We start from the raw sequence: 26,110 nt of genomic DNA on the forward strand, positions 1-26,110 counted from the left end.
GACCTGACCATGATACAGGAAGCCATTCAAGTGGGGGAGTTAATAGAAATGTAGTGGTAATAGGGGACAGTATGGTCAGGGAGATGGACACTATTCTCTACAGCCGAGAACAAGTGTCCAGAAGGCTGTGTTGCCTGCCTGGTGCCAGGATTCAAGATATCTGCTCTGGACTGGAGAGGAACATGCAGAGTGAGGGCGAGGACCCAGTTGTGGTGGCCCATGTAGGCACCAACGATGTAGGTAGGACTTGGAAAGTGGCTCTGCTTAGAGAGTATGAGCAGCTAGGGGCTAAATTAAAAAGCAAGACCTCAAAGGTAATAATCTCGGGATTGTTACCTGAGCCACATGCAAATTGGAGTAGGGTAAATAAGGTTAGAGTTAAATGTGTAGCTCAAAGATTACTGAGAGAAACGGGTTTCAATTCATTGGGCACTGGTGCCTGTACAGGGGAAAGTGGGAGCTATATCGTTCGGGACAGTCTTCACCTGAACCATGCTGGAACCAGTGTTCTGGCGAGGCTTGTAACAAGGTTGGTGGAGTATTATGACACAACTGGTGGTAAATGCTGAGTTGTTCAAATCCCAGAGGGAAACTTGAAACAACTGTCATAAACAATTTTTATAATTTGTATGTTTCGAGATGCATGCTTTGAATTCAGTAGTAATAAGACCACCAAGTCTCATGGGGTTTTTATTAAATTAAACGTTTATTAATACAAAGATTATAAGCACATACATATGTCTATTACTGCTATAATGTCATGAAGCTATTAATCTATATAATATTTTGGAAAATATTTTTATTTTAAAATAGAGTTTTAGTCTGTGGGTACGACTTAATTGGATTAAAGCCAGCTAGTCTGGGTGCTTTGATATGCACTAGTTTTGATATGTAAGAAGAGATAGCGTGCATTTGCATTTTTTTGAATAGAGCATTGAAGAAGTGAGGTGAAAATTGACACCTTTCTAGCAGCTACCAAGCAATATGTTTCATTACTAATAAAATGGGTATTATGAAAGGGCTTTCATTGTTAAAAGGTGATGTTCCAAGAGGTAGTTGATACAAGGAAAATTAACATTCAATGTGGCTGGTAGGTAAAATTTCAGTAGTTTCCAGGTATGCTGGCAAAGGCAATGTAAGATCAAAAGGCAGCTGCAAGCCTCCAACTGGCTCCACAGTGAGAAGAATCCCATTTTGAATTGGTATGGTAAATGCTTTGCCTGGTGTTTGGTTAAGTCAATGGATTGCTGTTGCCTTAATGGAGATTGGTTTATGTATTTGTTAAAAATTATGATAGTAATTTGTAGCCATACGCATATATTTTTAATCTGTGTAAATTAATAAAATGTTTCATTTAGTTTAATGTAAAACCTCAAACTAGTGGTCTGATTCCTAAATTTAGTGTCGCATCTCAAACATAACATTTAAATTATTGGTTATGACAGTTGTTTAAAGTTTCCCTCTGGGATTTTTAAAATAACTCCGCTTTACCAACTGCATCGGTCATAACAATCATAACTACAAAAATCTCCTAATTAATCTGACTCCTAATTACAGCTCTGTTAAGGCAACAGTAAAACACAGATTTAAACTGACCCCTGGCAAAGCACACTCTGGACAGTCACCTTCAAAATGAGTTTATTTCAGCTCTGGGCCCTAGCAGACAGCGGCTTGAGGCTTACTGGCTGGACTTTAGATCTTAGAATCCCTTCTCTTTTACCAATAGCCTTCTCTTCCTTTATACATATTTTCCTCTTTGAATGCAAATTCTCATTGTATCACTAGGTTTTTTGAACTTTACCTCTTCTAACAATAAAGCCCTTTCATACTGCCAATTTTATTAGTAAGCTTTGGAAAAAGTAAACAAATTGTTTGACTTCTGGCTAGCTGTAATATTTCACCATTCTTTTGAATGGTTTATTTAAAAATGCTAATTTCCCCCTTTACACTTCACCTTGTAACTTCCCTGTGTTTACCTAATAACCATTTCAGGCCTGCTTCTCTCTGTATACATCAAAGCCTCTAGACCAGCTTGATTTAATCCAATTAAGACACACACATGCACAGACACCACTAGAACTCTATTTTAAAATAATTTCCGATAACATTATAGACATTATGTCCTCTTGACATGGAGAGATCTTTAACTAAATAGTGGGAAGATATGGTAAAATTAAAGGGAAGGGCAAGAGAGCCAGGCAGCAATAAGGGAATTTATAGCTGAATGTGGTTGGAAAGTTCAGAGCGTACAAACATAAGAGTGCGCTAGCAGAAAAGACTAGAAGTTGCAAAAATAGTTAAAATAAAAAGGCTTTAATTCTCTATTTGAATGCACACAGCATTTGCAACAAAGTAGGTGAATTGATGGCACGAATGGAAGTAAATAGGTATGATCTAATTTCCATTATGGAGACATGGCTGCAGTCTGACCAAGGGTGGGAACTGAATGTTCAAGGGCATTAGACAATTAGGAATGTTAGGCAAAAAGGAGGTGGGGTAGTGCTGTTAATAAAGGATGAGATCAGTACATTAGTGAGAGAAGATTTTAGATCGGAAGATCAAGACGTAGAATGAGTTTGGGTTGTGCTAGGAAACAGCAAGGGGCAGCCAACATTGGTAGGAGTTGCTTATAGGCTGCCAAACATTAGTGGTAATGTAGGGCATGGCTTTTCAGGAAATTAGAGGTGCATGTAACAAGAGTAATATAGTAATCAAGGGGGACTTCAATCTGCATATAGAATGGGTAAGCCTAATTAGTACTAATGTTGTGGAGGACAAATACCTGGAATGTATCCGAGATGGTTTTCTAGAACAGTATGTTGAGGGACCAACTAGCCAACTGGATATTTTAGATCTAATATTATGCAATGAGAAAGGGTTAATTAATCTCATTATAAAGGAGCCATCTAGGGAAGAGTAGCCATGATTAGGTATGAAAGTGATGTAGTTCAATCTGAAACAGGGGTCTTGAATCTAAACAAAATAAACCTTGAAGGTATGAGGGGAAAATTGGCTGTGGTAGATTGAGAAACTACGTTAAAAGGTGTGATGGTAGATAGGCAATGGCTAGCATTTAAAGAATCAATACATGGTTTACAACAAATGTACGTTCCTTTTGAGGCACAAAAACCCAGAAGGAAAGGTGATCCAACCATGGTTAACAAGAGAAGTGAAAGATTGTACTGGAGGGGGTGCAGAGGAGATTCACCAGGTTGTTGCCTGGGATGAAACATTTAAGTTACGAAGAGAGGTTGGATAGACTTGAGTTGTTTTCGTTGGAGCAGAGAAGACTGAGGGGCGACCTGATCGAGGTGTACAAGATTATGAGGGGCATTGACAGGGTGGATAGGGAGCAGCTGTTCCCCTTGGTTGAAGGATCAGTCACAAGGGGTCATAAGTTCAAGGTGAGGGGCAAGAGGTTTAGGGGGGATGTGAGGAAAAACTATTTTACCCATAGGGTGGTGACGGTCGGGAATGCACTGCCCGGAAGGGTGGTGGAGGCGGGTTGCCTCACATCCTTTAAAAAATACCTGGGTGAGCACTTGGCACGTCATAACATTCAAGGCTACAGGCCAAGTGCTGGTAAATGGGATTAGGTTGGTAGGTCATGTGTTTCTCACGTGTATGTGCAAACTCGATGGGCCGAAAAACCTCTACTGCTCTGTGATTCTGTGATTGTATTGGAGCAAAGGAAGAGGGCAATAAAGTTGCCAAAAATTAGCAAGCCTGAGGTTTGGGAGCTTTTAGAATTCAGCAAAAGAGGACCAAGAAACTAATAAAGAGAAAATAGAATATGAAAGTAAACTAATGAGAAACATAAACACTGACTGTAAGAGCTTCTATAGGAATGTAAAATGGATAAGATTAGCAAAGACAAATGTGGGCCCACTCCAGGCAGAGACCAAGAGAATTTATAATGAGGAATAAGGAAAAGGCATAGAAACTAAGCAAATACATTTTCAGTGTTCAGAGGAAGATACAAATAACCTCCCCATGCATACTAGAGAACCAAGGGACAAGTGCGAATGAGGAACTGAAAGAAATTGGTCTTAGTTTTTAAAAAAATTAAAGGGACTGAAAGTTGATAAACCCCTGGACCTGTTAATCTACACCCCAGATGTTGAAAGATGGTTGCAGAGATACTGGATGCATTGGTAGTCATTTTCCAAAGTTCTATAGATTCTGGAATGGTTCCTCCAGCTTGGAAGATAGCAAACGTAACTCCACTGTTTAAGAAAGGAAAATGGGGTACTATAAATCTGCTAGCCAGACATCAATAATAGGGAAAATCTAGAAACTAAAGGATGTGTTAACTGCTCACTTAGAAAATAATGGTTGGGTTGGGCAGAGTCAGCTTGAATTTATGAAAGGGAAGTATGTTTGACAAAGTTGTTGGGAGTTTTTTTTGAGGATGTTAGCAGAATGATGTTATGAGATCCAAACTTACCTTGGTGTCAAGAGCGGAGACGGAATTCTAAGTCCTGGTAGGCCTTGGGAGTTTCGCGTTTGCACGGGCTTGAAGCAGGTGGTGCAGCACAGTTTGGCAGTTAATGGGCTTGGCCATTCTGACAACGATGCACCTGCGTAAAAAGAAAAGGCATGAAAACTGAGTCATATGACTGGGAGTGGAGCACCATAGCAGAGAAGCATCCCAGATGGGGAATGGGCAGAGGGGACGGGAGAGGTCCCAGTTAAGAAAGAGAGAAGCAGATAAAGAGGCTTCAAGCAGAAAAAGCAGACTTAAGTTGTGAGGTTCAGGAGAAGCCCCGATGATTTAAGAAGGCAGCAGCAGGTTGGTACTTCGTGCAGCGGACCTTTGAGATGAAGGTACCCCTTTGCAGTAGTAGTATTCTGTTTGGTGTGACCGAAGAGCTGAAGTTACATTTGAGTTAGCATAGGAATCCAGGGGAACGAAATCTCGGGAGGTGAGTTTGAAACCCTGTGAAGTGGGCCTTAGTTGAGGCCGTCCTAGTTGGAGTGACTTTTGGAGAGAATTGCAAAGCAAGATCTTCGAAGGTGAAGATTGGAGTCCCTCGTTAGAGATGGAGTTTCAATGAGATTGGTTGACTCTCAGTATTCACTGATGTCTAGGTGGGTTGTTAAAAAAAATCTGTGGATTCTGTTTTGGTTGCACTTGCGATTTCCTGTGCAGTATGGTGTTCAATCACAGTTTGCCTGTTAATTCACATGTATCTCATTAACCCTGAAAGTTAGATTATATGATAGATGTAAATTGCTTTATCTTTCAGGTCTTGTATCGTAAAGTTTTTTTTTGTTCAAAACCTGTGGAATTGTGTGGCTTTATCCTCTTATCAAGTGTCTTGAATCTCAAACTTTTTTACTTTATAGAAAAAGTTACTGGTCCCTAACCAAATCAATAAAAACTTAAAACAAAAACAGAATTACCTGGAAAAACTCAGCAGGTCTGGCAGCATCGGCGGAGAAGAAAAGAGTTGACGTTTCGAGTCCTCATGACCCTTCGACAGAACTGTCGAAGGGTCATGAGGACTCGAAACGTCAACTCTTTTCTTCTCCGCCGATGCTGCCAGACCTGCTGAGTTTTTCCAGGTAATTCTGTTTTTGTTTTGGATTTCCAGCATCCGCAGTTTTTTTGTTTTTATCTCAATAAAAACTTGGTGGTCTGGTCCAGGATCATAACAATAGATGAAGGAGAACCAGTGGCTGTGGTGTATTTGAATTTTCAGAAGGCTTTTGATAAAATCCCACACAGGAGGTTAGCAAGCAAAATTAGATCACATGAGATTGGGGGTAATATACTAGCATGGATAAAGAATTGGTTAATGGACATAAAACAGTAAGAATAAATGGGTCATTTTCAGGTTAGCAGATGTGACCAGTGGGGAGCCACAAGGATCAGTGTTTGGGCTCCAGCTGTTCACAATCTATATCAATGATTTGGATAAGGGGACCAATATAGTGTTTTCAAGTCTGCTGATGAGAGAAAGCTAAGTGGGAATCTAGGTGTGAGGAGGATGCAGAGGTTTTGAGGTTTAGCCAGGCTAAGTGAGTGGGCATAAACATGCCTGATAGGATATAATGTGGGGGAATGTGTAGTTAACCACTTAGCAGGAAAACAGAAATGAATAGTATTTTTTAAATGGTGAGAGATTGGGAAGTGTTGATGTCTAAAGGGACCTGGGTGCCCTTGTTCATAAGTCAGTGAAAGTTAACATGCAAGTGCAGCAAGTAAGGGAAGTAGGATGTTGGCCTTTATTGTAAGAGGATTTGAATATATCTTGCTGCAATTGTATAGAGCAACAAATGTTCATCAGACTCTTTCCTGGGATGGGAGGATTGCCCCCTGAGTAGAGATTGAGGATATTGGGCCTGTATTTTCTAGAGTTTAGAAGAGGGAGAGGGGATATCATTGAAGCATACAAGGCTTGACAGGGTAGATGCAGGAAGGATGTTTCTCCTGGCTGAGGAGTCTAGAATCAGGGGACACGGTCTCAGAATAAGTGGTATGCTACTTAGGAGGAATTTCTTCACTCAGAGGTCGGTAAATCCTTGGAATTCTTTACCTGAGCTGCCTGTGGAGGTTCAGCCATTGAGTATATTCAAGACAGAGATCAATAGATTTCCAAATATTAAAGATATCAAGGAATATGAGGAGTGTGTGGGAAAATGGCATTGAGGTAGAAGATCAACCATGATCTAGTTGAAAGGTGGAACGGGCTCAAAGGACCAAATGACCTATTCTTGTTCCTACTTCTATGTTCCTATTTCTGTCCTGTAACTGCTTATGTCAGTTTTCCATTTAGCCACACCAACTTGTAATAGATTCATGAAAAAAGTTTGTGGACTGTTTTATTTTTTCTAATGTCTGCATTTCAGCCATGAGCTGGAGGACTTCAGTGCCATTTAGCTCAAATTAATGATATCCTAGTTTATGGTTTATTTCCCATCACGTAATACAGAGAGAGTAGTAGTAATAGCACCTCCAGCCCATATAAAGCAATTAATATCAAGTTAGGACCAAGTGGGATTAAGATAATGCCATAATTTACTGAAATGAACACATCAAAGCCATTCAATAGTAACTAAATACACGTGTGAATTTTAATCTAAGGCAGTAGCATAAAATTACATTTTGAAAATTTCCCTAGGATTTTGAATGTATTTTTTGTTTAATACTATACACTTGTGACAGTGCATTTGTATTGTCCTGAAATTTCAGATACTTTAAATGGATTATAATACTGTTAAGTGACTCCAAAAGTATTGAGGTAAAACAGGGGATGGGAACTTTAACTTTAGCTCAGTTGCCCAGACCCCAAGCTCTCAAATACCTTCCCTACACTTCTCTGCTTCCCTAACTCTCTTTCCTTTTTTAAGATTCTCTTCAAAACCCATCTCTTTGATCAAGCTTTTGGTCATTTGACCTAATATCTTATGTGGCTTGGTGTTATTACCATTTTTTATAATGCTCCTGTGCAGCGCCTTGGGATGTTTCATTATGTTAAAGACGTTATAAAAATAAAAGTTGTTAAATTTATAACTAGATTTTAATGGGCACTATCATTATGTAACATCTGTGTCAAAGCCATACATAAAATCTTAACTTGGATACTATCTGAAGTTAAAGTTTAAATTATCTGCATCACAATGGGCATTAAGAACTGAGGTAAAATTTTCCTTAAAGAAGATTTTTTTCTTTTGGGAGACATGATCTGTGTTGCGCTAAATCTAGTTATGCAGAATATCTGGGCTTCATTTTCATCTGGGCCCTTCATGGTGATGGAGGTTGATTTCTTTAAAATGTATCTGGACAATGTGTTGATTTGAAACTCTGATTAATACAAGAAATTTGGTTAAGAATTACCAGGATCTGAAGTTCTGATGTCAGCAGACTTGAATATTGGTGGGGATTTTGTTTTTAACGCAACTGGGTTAATGGCTATTTCTTTGGAGCACTTTGAAGTATTTTCTTTTGTATCAAAGGTTTTTGGAGCCCCTTCTGCGCTAATAGATCCGAGTTTTAACAAGTAATTGTCTTGATGACTGATCAGTGTCGCCCTGTGCCTGAATGATTGTGTCTCTACCTTGAAATAATTCTCATTAGATTTGGAGTGAAAACCCAGTGGTACAGAATTTCATGGTATGATTACTTTCCTGACCTGTATATATTTTGCAATTGAAATGGGCTCTCTCATTATTTAAATTTGTGCCTCCTGGGAAGGCAGTGAAGAATCCTTTCTTGACTTATTTAAAAATGCTGGATGCACAGAATGGATTTTTATCTTATCAACCTTTCTGGGGGAAAGTGGTATTTAAAAAAGACTGGTACTGAATCTGAGAGACTTGTGCGCACAGAAAACAAGACTGTATAGTTTGAATTGCAAGCAAATTCGTTAAACTAAAAGACTTGAAGAATTTTTTGCCTGGTAGCCAAAAGAAATAAATCTAGGTTAAGGCTCTTGTACAGATTTGAGTATGGGGAAGGTGTCATTGTTACAAGCTTGTCACAAGAGCTAAAACTGTTAGCCATTGGATGTTTACTGATTTTTTAATGAAGGGTGACAGAATGAGAAGACTATCTTTGATAGCTCAGTAAGTTTTTCTAGCAATAAGTGGAGCCATTCAGAGCAAGAAGACCCCACATTTAGGTGAAGCTTCCACATAATTTTAGATGAGGTACTAAAATGTGCTTATCAAACTGTACATCAGCTGGGTGTCACCACCTTCAGGAGAAACAAGGGAGAAAAGCAACAAATTGTCTTAAACTATGTACAATAACAATGATTTCAGATTGTGAACATGTAATTTGGTTAAAATAGTCAATGTAAAGGGGGCAGCAGCTGGTATAAATATCTCAATAGCAGCATTCTTGTAGGATGGAGGAGCTGGGGATGTAGAGAAAAAGATGCAGCACAAATTCTACAGAGACAATGGAAGAAGTGATGAAACTGATAATGAGAAAAGAGGAATTTGGATGAACAGTAATGGAGATAGATATAGCAGAGAAAACGAAGATGAAAATTTAATGGAAGAAAAGCTGAAGAACTTATTTTTAAGTAGAAATGAACATTTACTGTCACTAAAGTAAATGGAGTGCGTATAGACAGGCATTGCTACTAAATAGACCTACTTCAACTTATTTGATTATGTTTTCTGATGACGGAATAAAACATTTCTGTTCTGGTCTCAATGGGTGTGATTCTTCACCTATACTACAAGACAGATATGGCAACATCCAAACTGACTTATAATACCTCCGAGATCACTAGACAGGCGCAAATCTTGCCTAGGTAGGGATAGGAATGATTTATAGTCCTTCTGAGGGATTAAGGATGATTGTAGCAATATGTGCTGGTAATTACAATGACCAATTCCAAATAAAATGTTTTGTTTAAAACTTCCATAATTTAAGCAAATGCTTGCATCTTTAGAAAAGCACAATTTTATTTTGAAGTCAGTATCTTCAAGTGAGAAATTCCATTAAAGAGCTCTAGTGTCATACTCCCTCCCTATACATCTGTTTTGCTTTTATTGGTGTAAATTCTTACGTATGCAGAAAACTGAGATTTTGTAGGTCAACTTTGAGAACAAACTTTATTTTGTACATGTAGTACAGTACTTAATATTGTAGTGTTGAATATCTGGCATCAGCTGGGTAACATTACACCCTGCTCCACAAGGCAGAGAATAATAACCAATAATCAGACTTAAATATATGCTGCCATTTTAGATATAGTTGATGTTCTGCTGTTGCTGCAATTGGAAATTAGAGTTTAGTGTTAGACAAAACTTAGGCTGGCAGGATTGTACTTTGAATTTTAAAGAAAAGGTTTAAACTGCCTTTAATCCGTTTTTCAGGATGTTTCTGCATTCTGAGAACAGTGCTTTGATTACAGGGATGAGGAGAATTTTTTTTTGAGGGTAGTGAGTCTTCCTCAAAAGGTGGTGGAAGCAGAGTCTTTGAATATTTGTAAGGTGGAGCTAGATAAATTCTTGATAAGCAAGGGGGTGAAAGGTTATTGGAGGTAGTGGGAATGTGGAGTTGAGGTTACATTCAGATCAACCATGGTCTTAAATGGCTTGAGGGGCCGAGTGGCCTACTCCTATTTTGTAGGTTCGTATGATTTATTTTCATCCCACTTTTCCTTTTATCCCTTTTCCTTTAGGACTGGGTGGTCTGTTTAACCCAGAGGAGGGGAGGCCTGTCCCAGCTGAGGATAATCCTGTCCTTGCCTGAGATCTGCATGCATATTTCTACTAAGATGAAAACTGACTAATTTGATCATTTTCTTCCCACGCCTTGTTAGCCAGAGGGTGCTGAGGGCATTTGTCATGCCATCATTAATGCCCAAGAAAGGTTCTGTTAAAATTAGTTAGAATCTTTTGAAAGAAAGCAGTTGAGCAGGAACTCAAAGCTTCTTTGAGCTTTCCTCCTGTTTACCTTCTGATCTTGTTCTCGTTTTGAGACCAGTTAGTAAAGGGAAATTGGATATGCACAAAAAGGCAATTTCCATAACTGCAAACGTACTAATTGTGGAGCATGCGTTGGTGTGTGTAACAATACTTGCACTTGAAGTTGCTGTATGTTTAGAATGTATGTGGAGGAGGAACATTACCTGCCAGAAGCTCATGGGACCCACAAAAATGTTGGTTTCCAATGTTGCCATCATGGTGGTCAGATTCTTTTATATTGGACAGTGGCATTCACAGCTGAAGTACCACACCCCTTCTAATATAAAAGTGCCTTATCTGTACACTTGCTGGAGGTTTGACCTGCAGTTTTCCTCATTTTTTGCATCTGTACCACTGTACAAAGTGATATGCTTACCTGAACCATTTACTCGAGCAGTAATCAAAACATGATTTTGAGCAATTTTCAGCAGGAGTCTAAATAAGTCTATGTTCAGAAGCTTTATGTGTGATTGTCAGGCAGGACAGTATATGCTCCCAACCATTTCCTATGTGTATACATGGCTTTTTTTCTGACAAGCCAGTAAGGGTACTATGGAAGTAAAACAATTTCTCAACATCTGTTAGCAGTAAGTGCTAAGAAAATGTTTCCTTTGATTCAGTGAAAGCAAGAGAAAATACTAACAAATCAAAACTCATTCATTGGGTGAGGAGGAGGAAAAACATGTGGTTGAAGATTATCATCTTGGTGCCGCTTCTCCATTTCTTTGCAGCTGAAGTGATGGATGCATTTTATCAACTGTGGAGAATTAAGGCCTTGGGTGCGTTGTCTGTGATTAAAAATCTTACACCAAGCATTTGCCTAGTGTTGACAGCTCTGAGTATTGGTTACCAAAGTTTCACAGTGCATGGTATTAACTTGACAATGATTCAAACAAAGTGAAAGCTTTTGCCTGGTGAGCCATTTTTTTTATAGTTTGACCGTTTGCGTCTCTTGTATAACTTTTGCAACTGAAATATTTTTCTTTGTCAAAGTGTGACTTAGAATATTCATACTTTGGTTTGACAGAAAACAAAAAAGCATGTGCTTTCCATAGATTCTTTTTCTGTTTTCTACCACAGGTGGTGCAGTGAAAATGAAGGATTGGTACAGAGCAGCCATTTTGTGATGATTGTTTGGAGTTTTTGACTTTTATACTTAAGAGGAATATTGCCTAATTATTTAACTCAACAGTTTAGAATACGCCATCAAAAATGCAACAGTTGACATTTTCAGTTCTTCAGAAGATGCCATAAATTGAGAAGTGTTCTGTGTTTGTACAGTGGTGCAGCATTCTTTAGGGATGGAGGAATGTGTGCACACAGATAAAGCTGAAGTTGATATGACAGAGTCCATTAGTGACCATGGAAACCAAGAAGAGGACTTTGTTAACATAAGTGGTAAGTTTATTTTAAAATGTAGGAATAATGGGCCAATGAGTCCCAGGTGAACCCTACCAGTAGTCATATCAGGGTATTTTCTACAGGCTGAGAACAAACATTGACTGACTAATTTGACATGTACATTTTGATGTTTTTCAATGATTTTTCACATTAACATTGAAATAAATGTGTTTTCACATTTTCAATATATGTACCTTCATACACCATGGTGTTTCCAATATAATTTTTCCTTATAGGTTTCAGAGTTCCATCCAGCTTGCTCCACACAATTGTGATATATAAGGCATCACAATATGCCAAATGAATTCTTCACGCTACCTTGAAACCATGTGTTCGCCTGAAGAGAGACAAAAAAAACTAAATTGAAGTCAATTTGGGGGAAAATATCTGGGAAATTCCCCTTCAACTCCCCCCCCTCCCCCGACACACACACACACACACACACACACCCCCCCCCGGCAATTCAAACTGGTCCAAGCGGTTGCCTGGTAATTCTATCTTTTTGTAGGAGGTGATCCAGGCAGAACCAGGTCCAGCTCCTGTTTGAAGAAATCCAATGAATTGGTGCACACTGCAAGAACTAGCGATTAGTCTCTGAAGTTTTTTTTAAGGCTAAGTGAAAAGGCTGCAAGTCCATTTATTATTTCAGATGGCAATAGCAAACTGCTTGAGTTTTTAATTTTTTTTATGTCTAATAACCCCCTCCTTAGAATTGTAACATTGGGAATTGACTTGCTATATCTGCTATACTCAAGGGTAGAAATAACATCTGTTATTAACTACCTTAGCTTTAGATCATAGTTATGAAGTGATGGACTGCTGTATTGAAATTTTGATCCCATGACTTAAAATATTGTAAATTTTAAACGTTTTGAGCTTCTTTGTTCCAGGGTGCTTTGATCCTATAAAGCATACCTTAGTTCCTTCTATTGGAATAATACGTCAATATAAAAACTCTTTTCGGCAAAAAAAAATATGGTCCTGGAGTAGTGTTTGCTTGACTGAGCTACACACATTTTCAAATTTTTTTAATTTATATTTTGTGTTTTAATGTGCTCGTGGGGATGTGAGCCCCTTTTTTTGAACCACTGCAGTTTGTTACTTTTTCATAGCGATTTGATACAGTTGAGTGGCTTGCTAGGCTATTCCAGAGGAAAAGTAGGAATCAGCCGCATTACTTTGGGACTGGAATCCTATGTAGGCCAGACTGGGCAAGGACTGCAGGTTTCCATCCCTGAGGGACATAATAAACTGGTTGGATTTTTGCAACACTAATACTTACGTTGTCACCATTACTAATACTAGTTTTTTTTTTAAATTCCAGATTGATTTAATTAACTGATTTTAAATTTACCCAGCTGCCATGATTTAAAATCATATCTCATTAGCCCAGTCCTCTGGATAATGTAACCATACCCCTATCATTGTGTAAAATTTGTGGTCATCTTAAACAAAATTGTTTTTTCTTTCGCCCCACAATTTTTATTGAATATGAGTTTATAGACACATTCACATTTTATGGAAATCACTGTACATTTTGATTACGGTGTGTCTGTATATTGTTGCATTTAAGGTAGCTTGACATAGTTTGCCTGAATGTGAATTTAAGGATTGAAATAGTTTGTATTTAGTCTGCATGTGCAGTTTTTTTTCCAAGTGAAGGATCCTGCTTGGTTAGCTGTCCTTGTCCATCAATTGGTATGTAGGTCACTGTTGGTCTGCAGTCTTTTAAGGTGGTTTGGATATTTATACAGGATTGGTATGCTGAATGAGCTTCCTAGCATAGGCCCTAAATTACTTGGTATTTTCTTCTGAACACCCATCTAGATTGGAATATCTTCCACAGATGCTTCACTGACACCTGTGCTGAGGACTGACACAGCAGAATAATGCAAAATTTTGTAGCTAAGTTACCTCAGTGGTAGTGCCCTTGTCTCAGTTGTGTTCTACATTATTCCTCAATGAACACCACTAAAGAAACAGATACTTATCTCTGTTCTTCATGGGATCTTCCTGATCACAAATCAAATGCTGTGTTTTCTATACAATAGTGATTATATTTTAAAAGCAATTTTCTGTGAAGCACTTTGAGATGTCCTGAGGATGTGGAATGCACTAAATAAATGGAAATTTCTTCACCTTCCTTACCTGACCTCGTTTGAGCTTACGTTTACACCAAGTGGGGTATTTTGCATTCCTATTCTATTTAGCCCATGTTTCAGTTGTCAGCATTAAGATATTTCTACACAAGGCCCTGATTTAGACCTTATCTGTGACCAGGTCCAGGCACCACTGGTATGTTGGCCCTGGAGGGAGTGCAGAATCAGTTTATCAGAAAAATACCTTGACTCCAAGGATTAAATTACAGGGGAGAGCTTACATAAACTACAATTGTATTCTCTGGAATTTTGACAGTTATGGGATGGTTTGATCGAAGCTTTCAAGATATTGAAAGAAATATTAAGGGAACAGATGGGGTAGGTAGAGAGAAACTGTTTCTGCTGACTGATGAGTCTTAGGAGTGTAGCTGGGTAAAACTTTACTCTCAAAGGGTGATAGAAGTTTGGATCTTTGTTCTGCAAACAACAATTGATGCTATATCAATTGTAAATTTTAAATCTGAGGTTGACTTCTTATCCAAAGATATTAAAGGATATGGGGCAAAAGTGGATCAACGGAGTTGATTTGCAAATCCCACATGATTTAATTGAATGGTAGACCAAGCTTGAGGGGCTGAATGGCCAACTCCTATTCCCTTCTCCAGGATGATCCTAGTATATTTTGTGGTTATTTTAAGAGGAGAAGAAAAAAAGTTTGTTTCAGCTTGATATAGTCCAGGCAGATCTGTAGTGGATGGCACCAGATATGCCCTTTGGATTTCACAGAATGAATATGGGAGCAAAGTAATAGCAATGGAGGTATCAGGGTGGATGGGAAGAGCCCAAGTTTAGGCAGCTGGGAGTTTGAAAGCATAGTTGTAAGCAACCTGGGGGAAGTCTTCTTCCCCAAAAGCAGATTAATGGGAGTTCGGACAGGAAATACGGAGAGTGATCTTCTGGCAGAGTTAAAAGTAGTGGGGTGAGCAGAATGGGTATGAGGTTAATGACATCAGCCCAATATGTGCATTTAGTGGAATAGTCAGAGAGAGTGAAGGATGGGGCAATTAGGATCATTGCTGAAATGAGCAGCAAAGGGCCCAAACTGGCCCTTTAGGGAATGCTAAGAAAAGAACAGGGGACAGCCAAGGTTCATTCGAGGGATTATTCGAGCTTGCAACAATGACAGGAGAGTAAGAAGGCTGAAGAATATCAGTGGGATAGGGATTGTGGGGAGGGAGCACAAAGTACTTGGAGAGGGGGTCAAATGAATAGTAGTATAGCCTGGTGATGCAAGCAAGGGGAAGAAAGAGCCGGGGAGGAAGGGAGATGGCAGTAACCTCTGGTCAGGAGCAGCATCCAAAATTGACATGTTATTGGACGCAAAGAGAATTCAAGTTATGTAGGCATGATGAGATTATGATCGTGACAAGTCTTATCTAAATGGGGACAGCGAGAAGCTGAAATAGTCTAAAATTGATGTCTCAAGTCCCTATGGTACAATCAAGTCAACTTTAAGGCTGCAATCAGTCAGCTTAGAGCGCCCATCGATTAATGTCCAGTTTCGGTTGTAGAGGGAGGATAGATCCAGAAGACATTCGCTGGAGTCATAGCATATCACCTGAGGTGCTGAAATAAGTTGCTCTGTTAATTCAGAGGGCCAGTGAAGGGAGTGGAGGTAAGAGAATGTTTGTACAGCATGTAGAACTTAAATCATGAAAACACTTCATAATAACTGATAGCAATGCGAAACTGATCCTTTTTTAAATTCATTCATGGGATGTGGGCTTCGCTGGCTGGGCCAGCGTTTATTGTCCATCCCTAGTTGCCCTTTGAGAAGGTGGTGCTGAGCTGCCTTCTTGAACCACTGCAGTCCATGTGGTGTAAGTACATCAACAGTGCTGTTAGGAAGGGAGTTCCAGGTTTTGATCCAGTAATGGTGAAGGAATGGCAATACATTTCCAAGTCATGATGGTATGTGACTTGGAGGGGAACTTCCAGGTAGTGGTGTTCCCATCTATTTGCTGCCCTTGTCCTTCTAGATGGCAGTGGTCGTGGGTTTGGTGGGTGCTGTCTAAGAAGCCTTGGTGAATTCCTGCAGTGCATCTTGTAGATGGTGTACACTGCTACTACTGTGCATCAGTGGTGGAGGGAGTGGATGTTTGTGGTGCCGATCAAGTGGACTGCTTCAGTATCTGAAGAGTCGCGAATGGTGCTGAACATTGTGCAATCATCAGCGAACACCCCCACTTTTGATCTTATGTTGGAAGGAAGGTCATTGAAGCAGCTGAAGATAGTTGGGCTGAGGACACTATCCTGAGGAACTCCTGCAGTGATGTCCTGGAGCTGAGGTGACTGACCTCCAACAGCCACAACCATCTTTCTTTGTGCTAGGTATGACTCCAACCAGTGGAGAGTTTTCCCCCGATTCCCATTGACTCCAGTTTTGCTAGGACTCCCTGATGCCACACTTGGTCAAATGCTGCCTTGATGTCAAAGGCAGTCACTCTCACCTCAGGAGTTCAGCTCCTTTGTTCATGTTGAGCCAAGGCTGTAATGAGGTCAGGAGCTGAGTGGCCCTGGCGGAACCCAAACTGGGCATCAGTGAGCAGGTTATTGCTAAGCAAGTGCTGCTTGATAACATTGTTGATGACCCCTTCCAATACTTTACTGATGATCGAGAGTAGACTGATGGGAAGGTAATTGGCCGGGTTGGATTTGTTGTCCTTTTTGTGTACAGCACATACTTGGGGGCAATTTTCCACATAGCCAGGTAGATGCCAGTGTTGTAGCTATACTGGAACAGCTTGGCTAGGGGTGAGGCAAGTTCTGGAGCACAAGTCTTCAGTACTATTGCTGGAATATTGTCAGGGCCCATGGCCTTTGCAGTATGCAATGCCTTCAGCCGTTTCTTGATATCACATGAAGTGAATCAAATTGGCTGAAGACTGGCATTTGTGATGCTGGAGACTGACGGAAGAAGCTGAGATGGATCATCCACTCGGCACTTCTGGCTGAAGATTGTAGCAAATGCTTCAGCCTTATCTTTTGCACTTATGTGTTGGGCTCTCCTGTCATTGAGGATGGGGATATTTGTGGAGCCTCTTCCTTCAGTGAGTTGTTTAATTGTCCACCACCATTCACGACTGGATGTGGCAGGACTGCAGAGCTTAAATCTGATCTGTTGGTTGTGGGATCGCTTAGCTCTGTCTATCACTATCTGTTTGGCATGCAAGTAGTTCTGTTATAGCTCCAAGTTGACACCTCATTTTTAAGCTTACCCACTTGCACTCTTCATTGAACCAGGGTTGATCCCCTGACTTGATAATGGTAGAGTGGTGGATAGGCCAAGCCATGAGGTTACAGATTGTGTTTGAGTACAATTCTGCTGCTGATGGCCCACAGTGCCTCATGGATGCCCGGTCTTGAGTTGCTAGATCTGTTCAAAATCTATCCCGCTTAGCACGGTGATAGTGCCATCCAACACAATGGAGGGTATCCTCAATGTGAAGGCTGGACTTCGTCTCCACAAGGACTGTGCAGGGGTCACTCCTACCGATACTGTCATTTTCAGATGCACTTGCGGCAGGCAGGTTGGTGAGGATGAGGTCAGGTATGTTTTTCCCTTTTGTGGCTTCCCTCACCACCTGCCACAGACACAGTCTAGCAGCCATGCCCTTTAGGACTCGGCCAGCTCAGTCAGTAGTGGTGCTACCGAACCACTCTTGGTGATGGATATTGAAGTCCTCCACCCAGAGTACATTCTGCGCCCTTGCCACCCTCAATGCTTCCTCCAAGTGGTGTTCAACATGGAGGAGCACTGTTTCATCAGCTGAGAGAGGGCGGTACATGGTAATCAGCAGGAGGTTTCCTTGCCCATGTTTGACCTGATGCCATGAGACCTCATGGGGTCTGGAGTCGATGTTGAGGACTCCCAGGGTAACTCCCTCCAGACTGTATACCACTGTGCTGCCACCTCTGCTGGGTTTGTCCTACCAATGGGACAGGACATACCCAGGCATGGTGATGGTGTCTTGGACGTTATCTGTAAGATATGATTCCGTAAGGATGACTCAGAATGTTGCTTCACTAGTCTGTGAGACCATTGTCCCAATTTTGGCACTAGCTGTAGGGTCGACAGGGTGGAGTTTGTCGTTTCTGATACCTAGGTCAATGCTGGATGGCATGTCCAGCTTCATTCCTATTTTGATGCAACTGAGTGGCTTGCTTGGCCAATTGAGGGCATTTAAGAGTCAACCACATTGTTGTGGGTCTGAAGTCACATGTAGGCCAGACCAGATAAGGCCGGCAGATTTCGTTCCCTAAAGGACATTAGTGAACTAGGTGGGTTTTTACAACAATGGTTTTTTTATTGAATTCAAATTCCACCATCTGCTGTGGCAGGATTTGAACCTGGGCCCCTAGACAATTACTCCTGGGTCTCTAGATTACTAGTCCAGTGACTATACCACTACGCTAACTAAACTTTGATTGCTGGTCTGTGGAAATTATCTAACAGCAGCAGTTGTGGTGTTAGAATCAGCCTTGGTGCCATTAGAGAGGAAAGTAAATAGTTTCTTGCTCCTAGTTTTTATCTCATGGTCCCTGCTGGAGTTTGTGTGCGCATGTATGTTCTCTAGGATCTCTGAATACCAGACAACAGATTTGGAGACATCACTAGGAATCATGTGCCTTCAAGGGAATGGGAAGAAATTAATTCTACACTTTCATATTTTCATTCTTCTGTTGGATTTTGACATTTTCCAAAGAATATCAATAATGTAATTAGGAAACATTTTTCCAATATCTTGCTAAAATATTTTCTGAGTATTGTATCAGTTTCTGATTTCTCTGTGCACTTTTTTTTTTAAAGAGAATTGTGATGGATCAACACAATATTCAGAAGACAACATACTCCTTAAAGATTCTGAGGATCATCTTTTACCTACCAGTAGGTTGGTGACAGCCATAAATAAAGATAAAACTGAAAATAACATGAAGGGACCAGAGATGACCAATTTTTCACAGTCTGTGGACATTGAGGTAAATCGCTATGTAATCTACAATGTCTAAAAGAGAAAGTTAGGGCCTTTATTTTACTTCGGAAATAAATGCAAGGCATGCAAAAGAAATCCAAGGACCAGGACCTTCGTGGTTTAGTGGCTTTTTATTTTACGTTTTAACACATATCTCTCTTGTGACATAATCGGTTCATGGTTACATATGCTTCCATGGGCAATGGCGGTCTTTAGTTAACTGAATTAAGTGGTCGTTCTTATTAGCCTGAAAAGCAGATATCAGTAAGCTTTTTGAGCAGAGCTGTTCTATTTTAGCTGAATCCTATTCCTGTATACTTCCACGAGAGGTAGTTGGACGATGATCCAGACCAATAACTTTGTGTGTGTTTTTCTTTCCTCTCTGGAAGGTTGAAACCTAATTGCAATGCTCTCACCGCCAAGCTGGCACATTTTTGTTAATTTAGCGTAAGGCAGAAATGAAACCTGGAACCATTGATCCTTTAGGGCCATACCATTTACCTACTTGTCATTAACAGTCTTTTTTTTAAATTAGATAGATGGAGTCTATACTATAAACTATTGATTCCATTCATCTCCCTGTCCAAATCTCAGGCTGAACTAAACTGTTTGCAACCATGACATTCTACTTGACCCTGAGCTTATGTACTGAATCCATATCCTCTCCATCACCAAAACTGCTTGCTTCAACCTCCATAACATCTCCCATCTTCACCCTTGTATCGGCTCATCTGCAGTTGGAACCTTCATCTATGCCTTTTGTTATCTCTGGACCAAAGGTTCCCAAAGCCTACTTATTACATATACTCTTCCAGATCTCCAGCTGCCAATGCATCCCTGCTAACGTACCAGTTCAATATTTTAACCGCTTTAATGGCCAAGTTGTGTACAAAATATATAAATTATAATACATATATGCAACTTAATGTATAATTGTATTACTTGCCATTCATGTTACACATAAGGTTTTTTGTTTGAGCATTGATTACAATCAGAAGGAGGCCATTCGGCCCACTGAGCCCATGCTGGTTCTCTGCAAGAGCAGTTTAGCTAGTCCCACTCCCCAGCCTGTTCCCTGTAGCCCTGCTAATTTCTTTTCTCTTTAGGTGCTCGTCCAATTCTCTTTTAAAAGCCATGATTGAATCTGCCTCCACCACACTGTCAGGCAGTGCATTTGTCAGGAAGATATAATAATTTTCATAATGTTATTTGGAATGTATTGTAGAGTAATAGTGTAGTCTGTGTCTATGTATGTGTTTGGAACTTAATTGAATTAGAGACAACTGGTCTGAAGGCTTTGATGTAAGAAGAGAAGCTAGGTTTGAAATGCTAAATAGGTAGACATGAGTGAAGTTTTAGAATTTGAGGTGTAAAGGGAACATTTGCATTTTTAAATAAACCACAGTAGCTTGAATTCAAAAGAGGGGGTGAAATGTTTCACCTAGCCAGAAGAAGTTGATAAAGTGTTTATTCTTCTCAAAGTTTACTGGTAAAATTGGTACTATGATAGATTTTTATTATTAGAAAGGCAAAGCCCAAAGACATAGTGAAACAATGGGAATTTACATTCAAAGGGGAAAATATGTATAAAGGAGAGAAGGCTGTGTGCAAGGGAAGGCATTCTGAGATCTAACAAGTGTAAAAAGCCTCCAGCCTTTAAGCCTCAAGTTGCAGTCTACAGAAACCGAAGTGAAGAAAACTTACTTCATGTTAATGTGTTACTTTGCCTGGGTCTTTTTAAAATCTGTTTTACTGTTGCTTTAATGGAGGTGTAACTGGGAGTTAGATTAACTAGAGGAGCTAGGAGTTATCATAGTAATTTGTAAACATACATGTGGGCTTAAATTAATTTTATTAATAAAGGTTTAATTTAGTTTTGTAAGAAACCTATAAGACTCGATCTTATTACTACTGAATTCAAGAATTCAATTTCGAAATAAATACAAATTGCAAAATAGTTGTGGCAGTTGGGATTTGAACAGCTGAGCATTTATCATCCACTGTGTTATAACGTTCCAGATTCTAACCACTCGTTTTGTAAAAAAAAAGTTATTCCTCTTGCCGCCTCTTGTTTTTTTGCCAATTACCTTAAATTGTCTGGTTCTCTGGTTCACAATCCTTCCACCACTGGGAACAGTTTCTCCATATCTACTCTGTCCAGACTCCTTATGATTTTGAACACCTCTATCAAGTCTCCTCTCAACCTTCTCTTCTCCAAGGAGAACAGCCCCAGCTTCTCCAATCTATCCACATAACTGAAATCCGTCATCCCTGGCATTCCCATAAATCTTTTCTGCAGCCTCTCCAAAGCCTACACATCCTTTCTAAGGTGTGGTGCCCAGAATCAGACACACTATTCCAATTGAGGCCAAATTATTGTTTTATAAATATTCGCTTGAGGGGAAAGAAATCTGAGAAATTACTCTGACACCATTAACTGCCTTCTTAACGTGACTCCCCTGGTGATTAAAACTAGTCCAGGAGATCACCCTGGCCCTGAGAATTGATACCAGGTAACTACCACTTGAACCAGGTAACCTATGCCCCAGTCAGAAGCACCCAGTTCCACTATTCTCCGAGGAAATAATTATCCCCTGCTCCAACTTAGGTTTAGCCTCAGGCACTTAATGTTTGAATTGCTAGGTGATTAAGTTGTATATTGTTTTCCACACATTGGCTCTACTCTTTCCCTAACATCCCCTACATGTCCACCTTTAAAAGTCTTCTCAAAATCCATCTTTTTGATCATCCCTTACCAATCTTCCTTCATGGCTCTCATTCCTTTCCCTGCCAACTTTCATTGTGAATTCCTTGGGACATCTTTTTTTATGTTAAAGTGCTATGTGATTGCCAGCTTTTATTTGAATTTGCTATTATGTATCTGCAAACAAATCAACTGAACATTTTTCATCAAGACAATACCCCTTTATCTATACAATCATGGACATTTACATGAACCGTAAATGATGTATTTCATTAATGGAGTGTTAAATGATGTATAGATTTTCTGATTCTGTGATAGTTACATTTTTAAAAAAAAAACCTATTAAAACTCTGAATTTCCTGCTTACGTTGTGGGAAAAATTTCAGCAGAATCTCTCACCTTTCATACCATACCAGGAACTGTCCAACCGCAGGCTCCTCCTGACTCCTTTTGTGCCCATCAGCAGCAGCAGGATTCTATATGAACCAGGTTCCTCTCAGTGGAGAGAATCCTTGCGGGGGCAAACCATGCACTGCTGCTTCCCTGAAGGAGCTAGTCTGGTGACATAGGTCAGTGATTTAGCACTGTAGTCTCAAGCAGCTGATCCCTTCTCAACCAGACCTTGCAAGTCCTAGGGAGTCTTGCCCTTTCTGGGAACAACCAGCAGCTTATCTCACTTTTCCAACTGAAAGGCCAGGTAAGTGCAGATGATAGTCTCCTACCCCTGGTGGTGCATTGCTCTAAGTGATCCTGTTGGCTCCCAAGTAGTTTGGAAGAAGAAGAGACTTCTAGCCTGCACTAGGAAACACAGTGAGCTGAGGTATTGCTGATGACAGAATGGCACAGAGATCTGACGACCCCCCCCCCCCCCCCCGAACAAACCTACCACTCTATCCCAGGCCAGAAAACACCCTTGCATTTGGGGAAAAGCAAAACAGGCAGAGAAAATATCCACTGGGAACACATCCTAATGTGTTTCTTTCTACAAACCTGAAAATAATAAGTACAAACATAACAGTTCCGTTTCTGGTAAATGGTAACCCCCAGGATGATGATAGTGGGGAATTCAGCAATGGTAATGTCTTTGAATGTCATGGGGGGATGGGTTTTCTCTTGTTGGAGATGGTCATGGCCTGGCAATTGTGTGGCGCGAATGTTACTTGCCACTTATCAGCCCAAGCTTGAATGTTGTGCAGGTCTTGCTGTATATGGGCACCGACTGCTTCAGTATCTGAAGAGTCGCAAATGGTGCTGAACTTCGTGCAATTATCAGCAAACATTTGTGCTTCTGACCCTATTATGGAAGGAAGGTCATTGATAAAGTAGCTGAAGATGGTTGGGCTTAGGACACTACCCTGAGGAACTCTGCAATGATGACATCTCCTATACCTCAGGGGTATGTGCGTCACAGTTTTGGAATTCCCTGCTTTAAACTCAACTATTCCAAATACTCTTGGCTGTCTTTAACCTTACACCCTCCATAAACTTAATCACGTCCAAAACTCTGTTTCTACCGTAGTTTGCACTAAATCCCATTCACCCATAATCCATGTGCACACTCACCTACGTTGGCTTCCTGTTTGTTTAAAACTCTCACCCTTGTTTTCAAATCACCATGACCTTGCCCCTCCCTATTTGTTGTAACCTCCTCCAGCCCCACAACCTTCCAAAGTCTCTAACACGTGTCTTGTTCTGGTCTCTTGTGAATCCCCATTTTCATTGTTCCACTATCGGCAGCCATGCTTCAAATGGTTAGGTCCTGAGCTCAGGAATTCTGTCCCTAAACCTTGCCTTGCGTGCTCTCCTCCTTAAGGCACTCCTTAAAATCTACCTCTTTGGCCTTTTGCTTTTGATTACCTGTCCTAATATCTCCTTGAGTGGCTCGATGTCAAATACTGTTTGATAATTAGTCCAGTAAAGCGCTTTAGGATGTTTAACTATGTTAAATGCACTATATAAATGCAAGTTTATTTAAAATGACCACATAACAATTAAGCTCATTGTGGGGATTCACTTAAATTTTGAACTTCAGTAAAATTGTAAGAAATATAGTGTCATTTATGTCTAGGGATGGAATTACAAAGTTATTGGATGCATCTTTATAAACCAAAGAAGCATTTTCTAATGATAGGCTTACAATTTTTGTTCCTGAAGATGTATCAATTTGAAATATTCTAGGGAAGCTCTCATTTGCCCTTTAGCATCAGGATGAGTAGCAATATTTTAAAAATAAGGAATAGCTAGAACCAAAAAGGTAACTTTTTTTGTGCGGGTCAATGTGCTGCAATACATATATCAAAATCTGGATCCTAATTAATTTTAGTTGAAATTGATTGACTTGAATAGATAATTGTAACGATGCAAATTTAACCTATGGGTGGAATTTTATGGCCCTGTCCCAGTGGGGGCGGGGCCGTAAAATGTAGCAAACAATTCAAAAGTTGACTTCGGGACCGTAATAGCCCGCCAGCATAAAATTCTGCCGTGTGTGTGTGTTTCTTCCCCTTTCCCTTTGTTTTTTTCCTTGTTTATAATGTTCTGTAATTTTTCCCAGTTTGATTAAGAGTCTGAACTTTAATTTCTATCTCATCTGTTCTCCCCACTGTTGCTAGCTAACTAACTTGCTAGGTTTTTGTTTCCAGAATTTTCTACTTTTGTTGCAAATATTACTTCCTTAGTTCTACATATAAATTGCTCTGAAAGATTTAAAATGTGTAACATGATTGCTAATGGTTGACACAAGGCTGTATTTGTGAACTCACATTTTAATAATTGTAATTCTAGCACCATGCAGACATTGGAGGTACCAAGGGGCTCATTTGTAGCATTTGTGGGAGTACATTAAGCTGTAGAAGTTCACTGGATAAGCACATGTTGATCCATTCCAGCGAGAAACCATATCACTGTGCCGTGTGTGGGCAGTCACTCACAGCAAGGGACCACACGCAGAGGTCAGTAACCTACACTTAATGCTAGTCAATGTAAAAATGGAGCAAAAACTATATAGTTCATGTCTCTCAATGAAATAATGGTTGGTCACTTGTATGCATATTAGTTTCTTTGGGAACTGAGGCATGTATATTAGGTCAGAATCTGCTGTATTAAAAATGATGAGGTTACTAGCGCTCAACATTATTTGTGAATAAATAGTACAGCAACTTCAGGCAAGGAGCTGATGCACAATTAAATGTGAATATCCCAAAAGTTGCTGTCCATGTTGTTATAAACTTCATGAGAACAGCATCTCACTTTTGGTCTCCCCAATTTTTAGGGACATGCTAGAGTGGCCCATTAAACTTGACACAGAACATTTACGTATTATCTTTACAAGCGTAACAAACCTTTTAACAACATTAAATGTTAATGACTGCTAATCAACCTCATCAACACTGTAAAGTTAATTATTACATTCTCAATCCTTTAAAGTTTTTGAATTTTGGAGATTTTAAATGTCAAAATTTTAAAGTCGTGCTTGGCAAGAGGGAAATACTGCCTTTCACAACGCCAGACTGTTCCAAAGCTCTTTACAACCTATGAAATACTTTTCAAATAGCCACTGTTGTAGAGTATAAAGATTAGAGAAAATGTATAGTCAAAGAGTCATAGAGGTCTACAGCACAGAAAAAGGCCCATTGAGTCTGTGCCAGTCAAACAAGTACCTAACTATTCTAATCCCATTTTCCAGCACTAGGCCCATAGCCTTATATGCCATGGCATCACAAGTGCACATCCAACTACTACTTAAATGTTATGAGGGTTTCTGTCTCTACCACCCTTTCAGGCTTTGAGTTCCAGATTCCCACCATCCTCTGGGTGAAAAAATTCTTCCTCAGATCCCCTCTAAACTTCCTGTCCCTTACCTTAAATCCATGCCCCCTGGTTATTAATCCCTCTGCCAAGGGGAAAAGTTCCTTCCTGTCTACCCTATCTATGCCCCTCATAACTTTATACACCTCAATCATGTCCCCCTTCAATCTCCTCTGCTCCAGAGAAAATAACCTCAGTCTATCCAATCTCTCCTTATAACTATAAAACTCCAGCTCTGGTAAATCTCCTCTGCACTTTCTCTAGTGCAATCACATCCTTCTTATAATGGGATTCCAGAACTGCATGCAATACTCTAGCTGTGGCCTAACCAACGTTTTTTACAGTTCCAGCATAACCTCCCTGCTCTTATATACTATGCCTTGGCTAATAAAGACAAGCATGCCATATGCCCTCAAGGGAAATTCGTCTTTTCAATTTGACGCTTTGGGGATACAGAGTCTTACAAATAATATTTACATTTATCAAACAATATCATGAACGTGATGTATTATCCTGTAATATAGTTTTGTGTATGTTGGGATAGCCACAGTCATCAACTAAACTATGATAGGGACACTACAGTTTCACAATGAGCTAGATTTTGCTGAAAAATAATCGTGTCTGAATGATGCATG

The 26,110-nt window shown here is 40.0% G+C and overlaps 1 protein-coding gene across 4 annotated transcripts in view; it reads left to right on the forward strand.

The window, feature by feature from the left end:
• LOC121280583 (zinc finger protein 821) overlaps positions 1-26,110 on the forward strand; it is a 43,153-nt gene that overhangs the window by 8,854 nt on the left and 8,189 nt on the right. For all 4 annotated transcript variants that reach the window (XR_005943643.1, XR_005943642.1, XR_005943641.1 and 1 more), the window contains 3 exons: positions 11,713-11,829; positions 18,802-18,971; positions 24,453-24,619. Coding sequence is in view for 1 of the 4 variants with exons in the window: in XM_041192741.1 (XP_041048675.1) it covers positions 11,713-11,829; positions 18,802-18,971; positions 24,453-24,619 (454 nt within the window). In the remaining 3 variants the exon portion in view is untranslated. The remainder of the gene's footprint in view (positions 1-11,712; positions 11,830-18,801; positions 18,972-24,452; positions 24,620-26,110) is intronic.

Source organism: Carcharodon carcharias, chromosome 7 (assembly GCF_017639515.1).
Source record: "Carcharodon carcharias isolate sCarCar2 chromosome 7, sCarCar2.pri, whole genome shotgun sequence".
NCBI classification, from domain to species: domain Eukaryota; kingdom Metazoa; phylum Chordata; class Chondrichthyes; order Lamniformes; family Lamnidae; genus Carcharodon; species Carcharodon carcharias.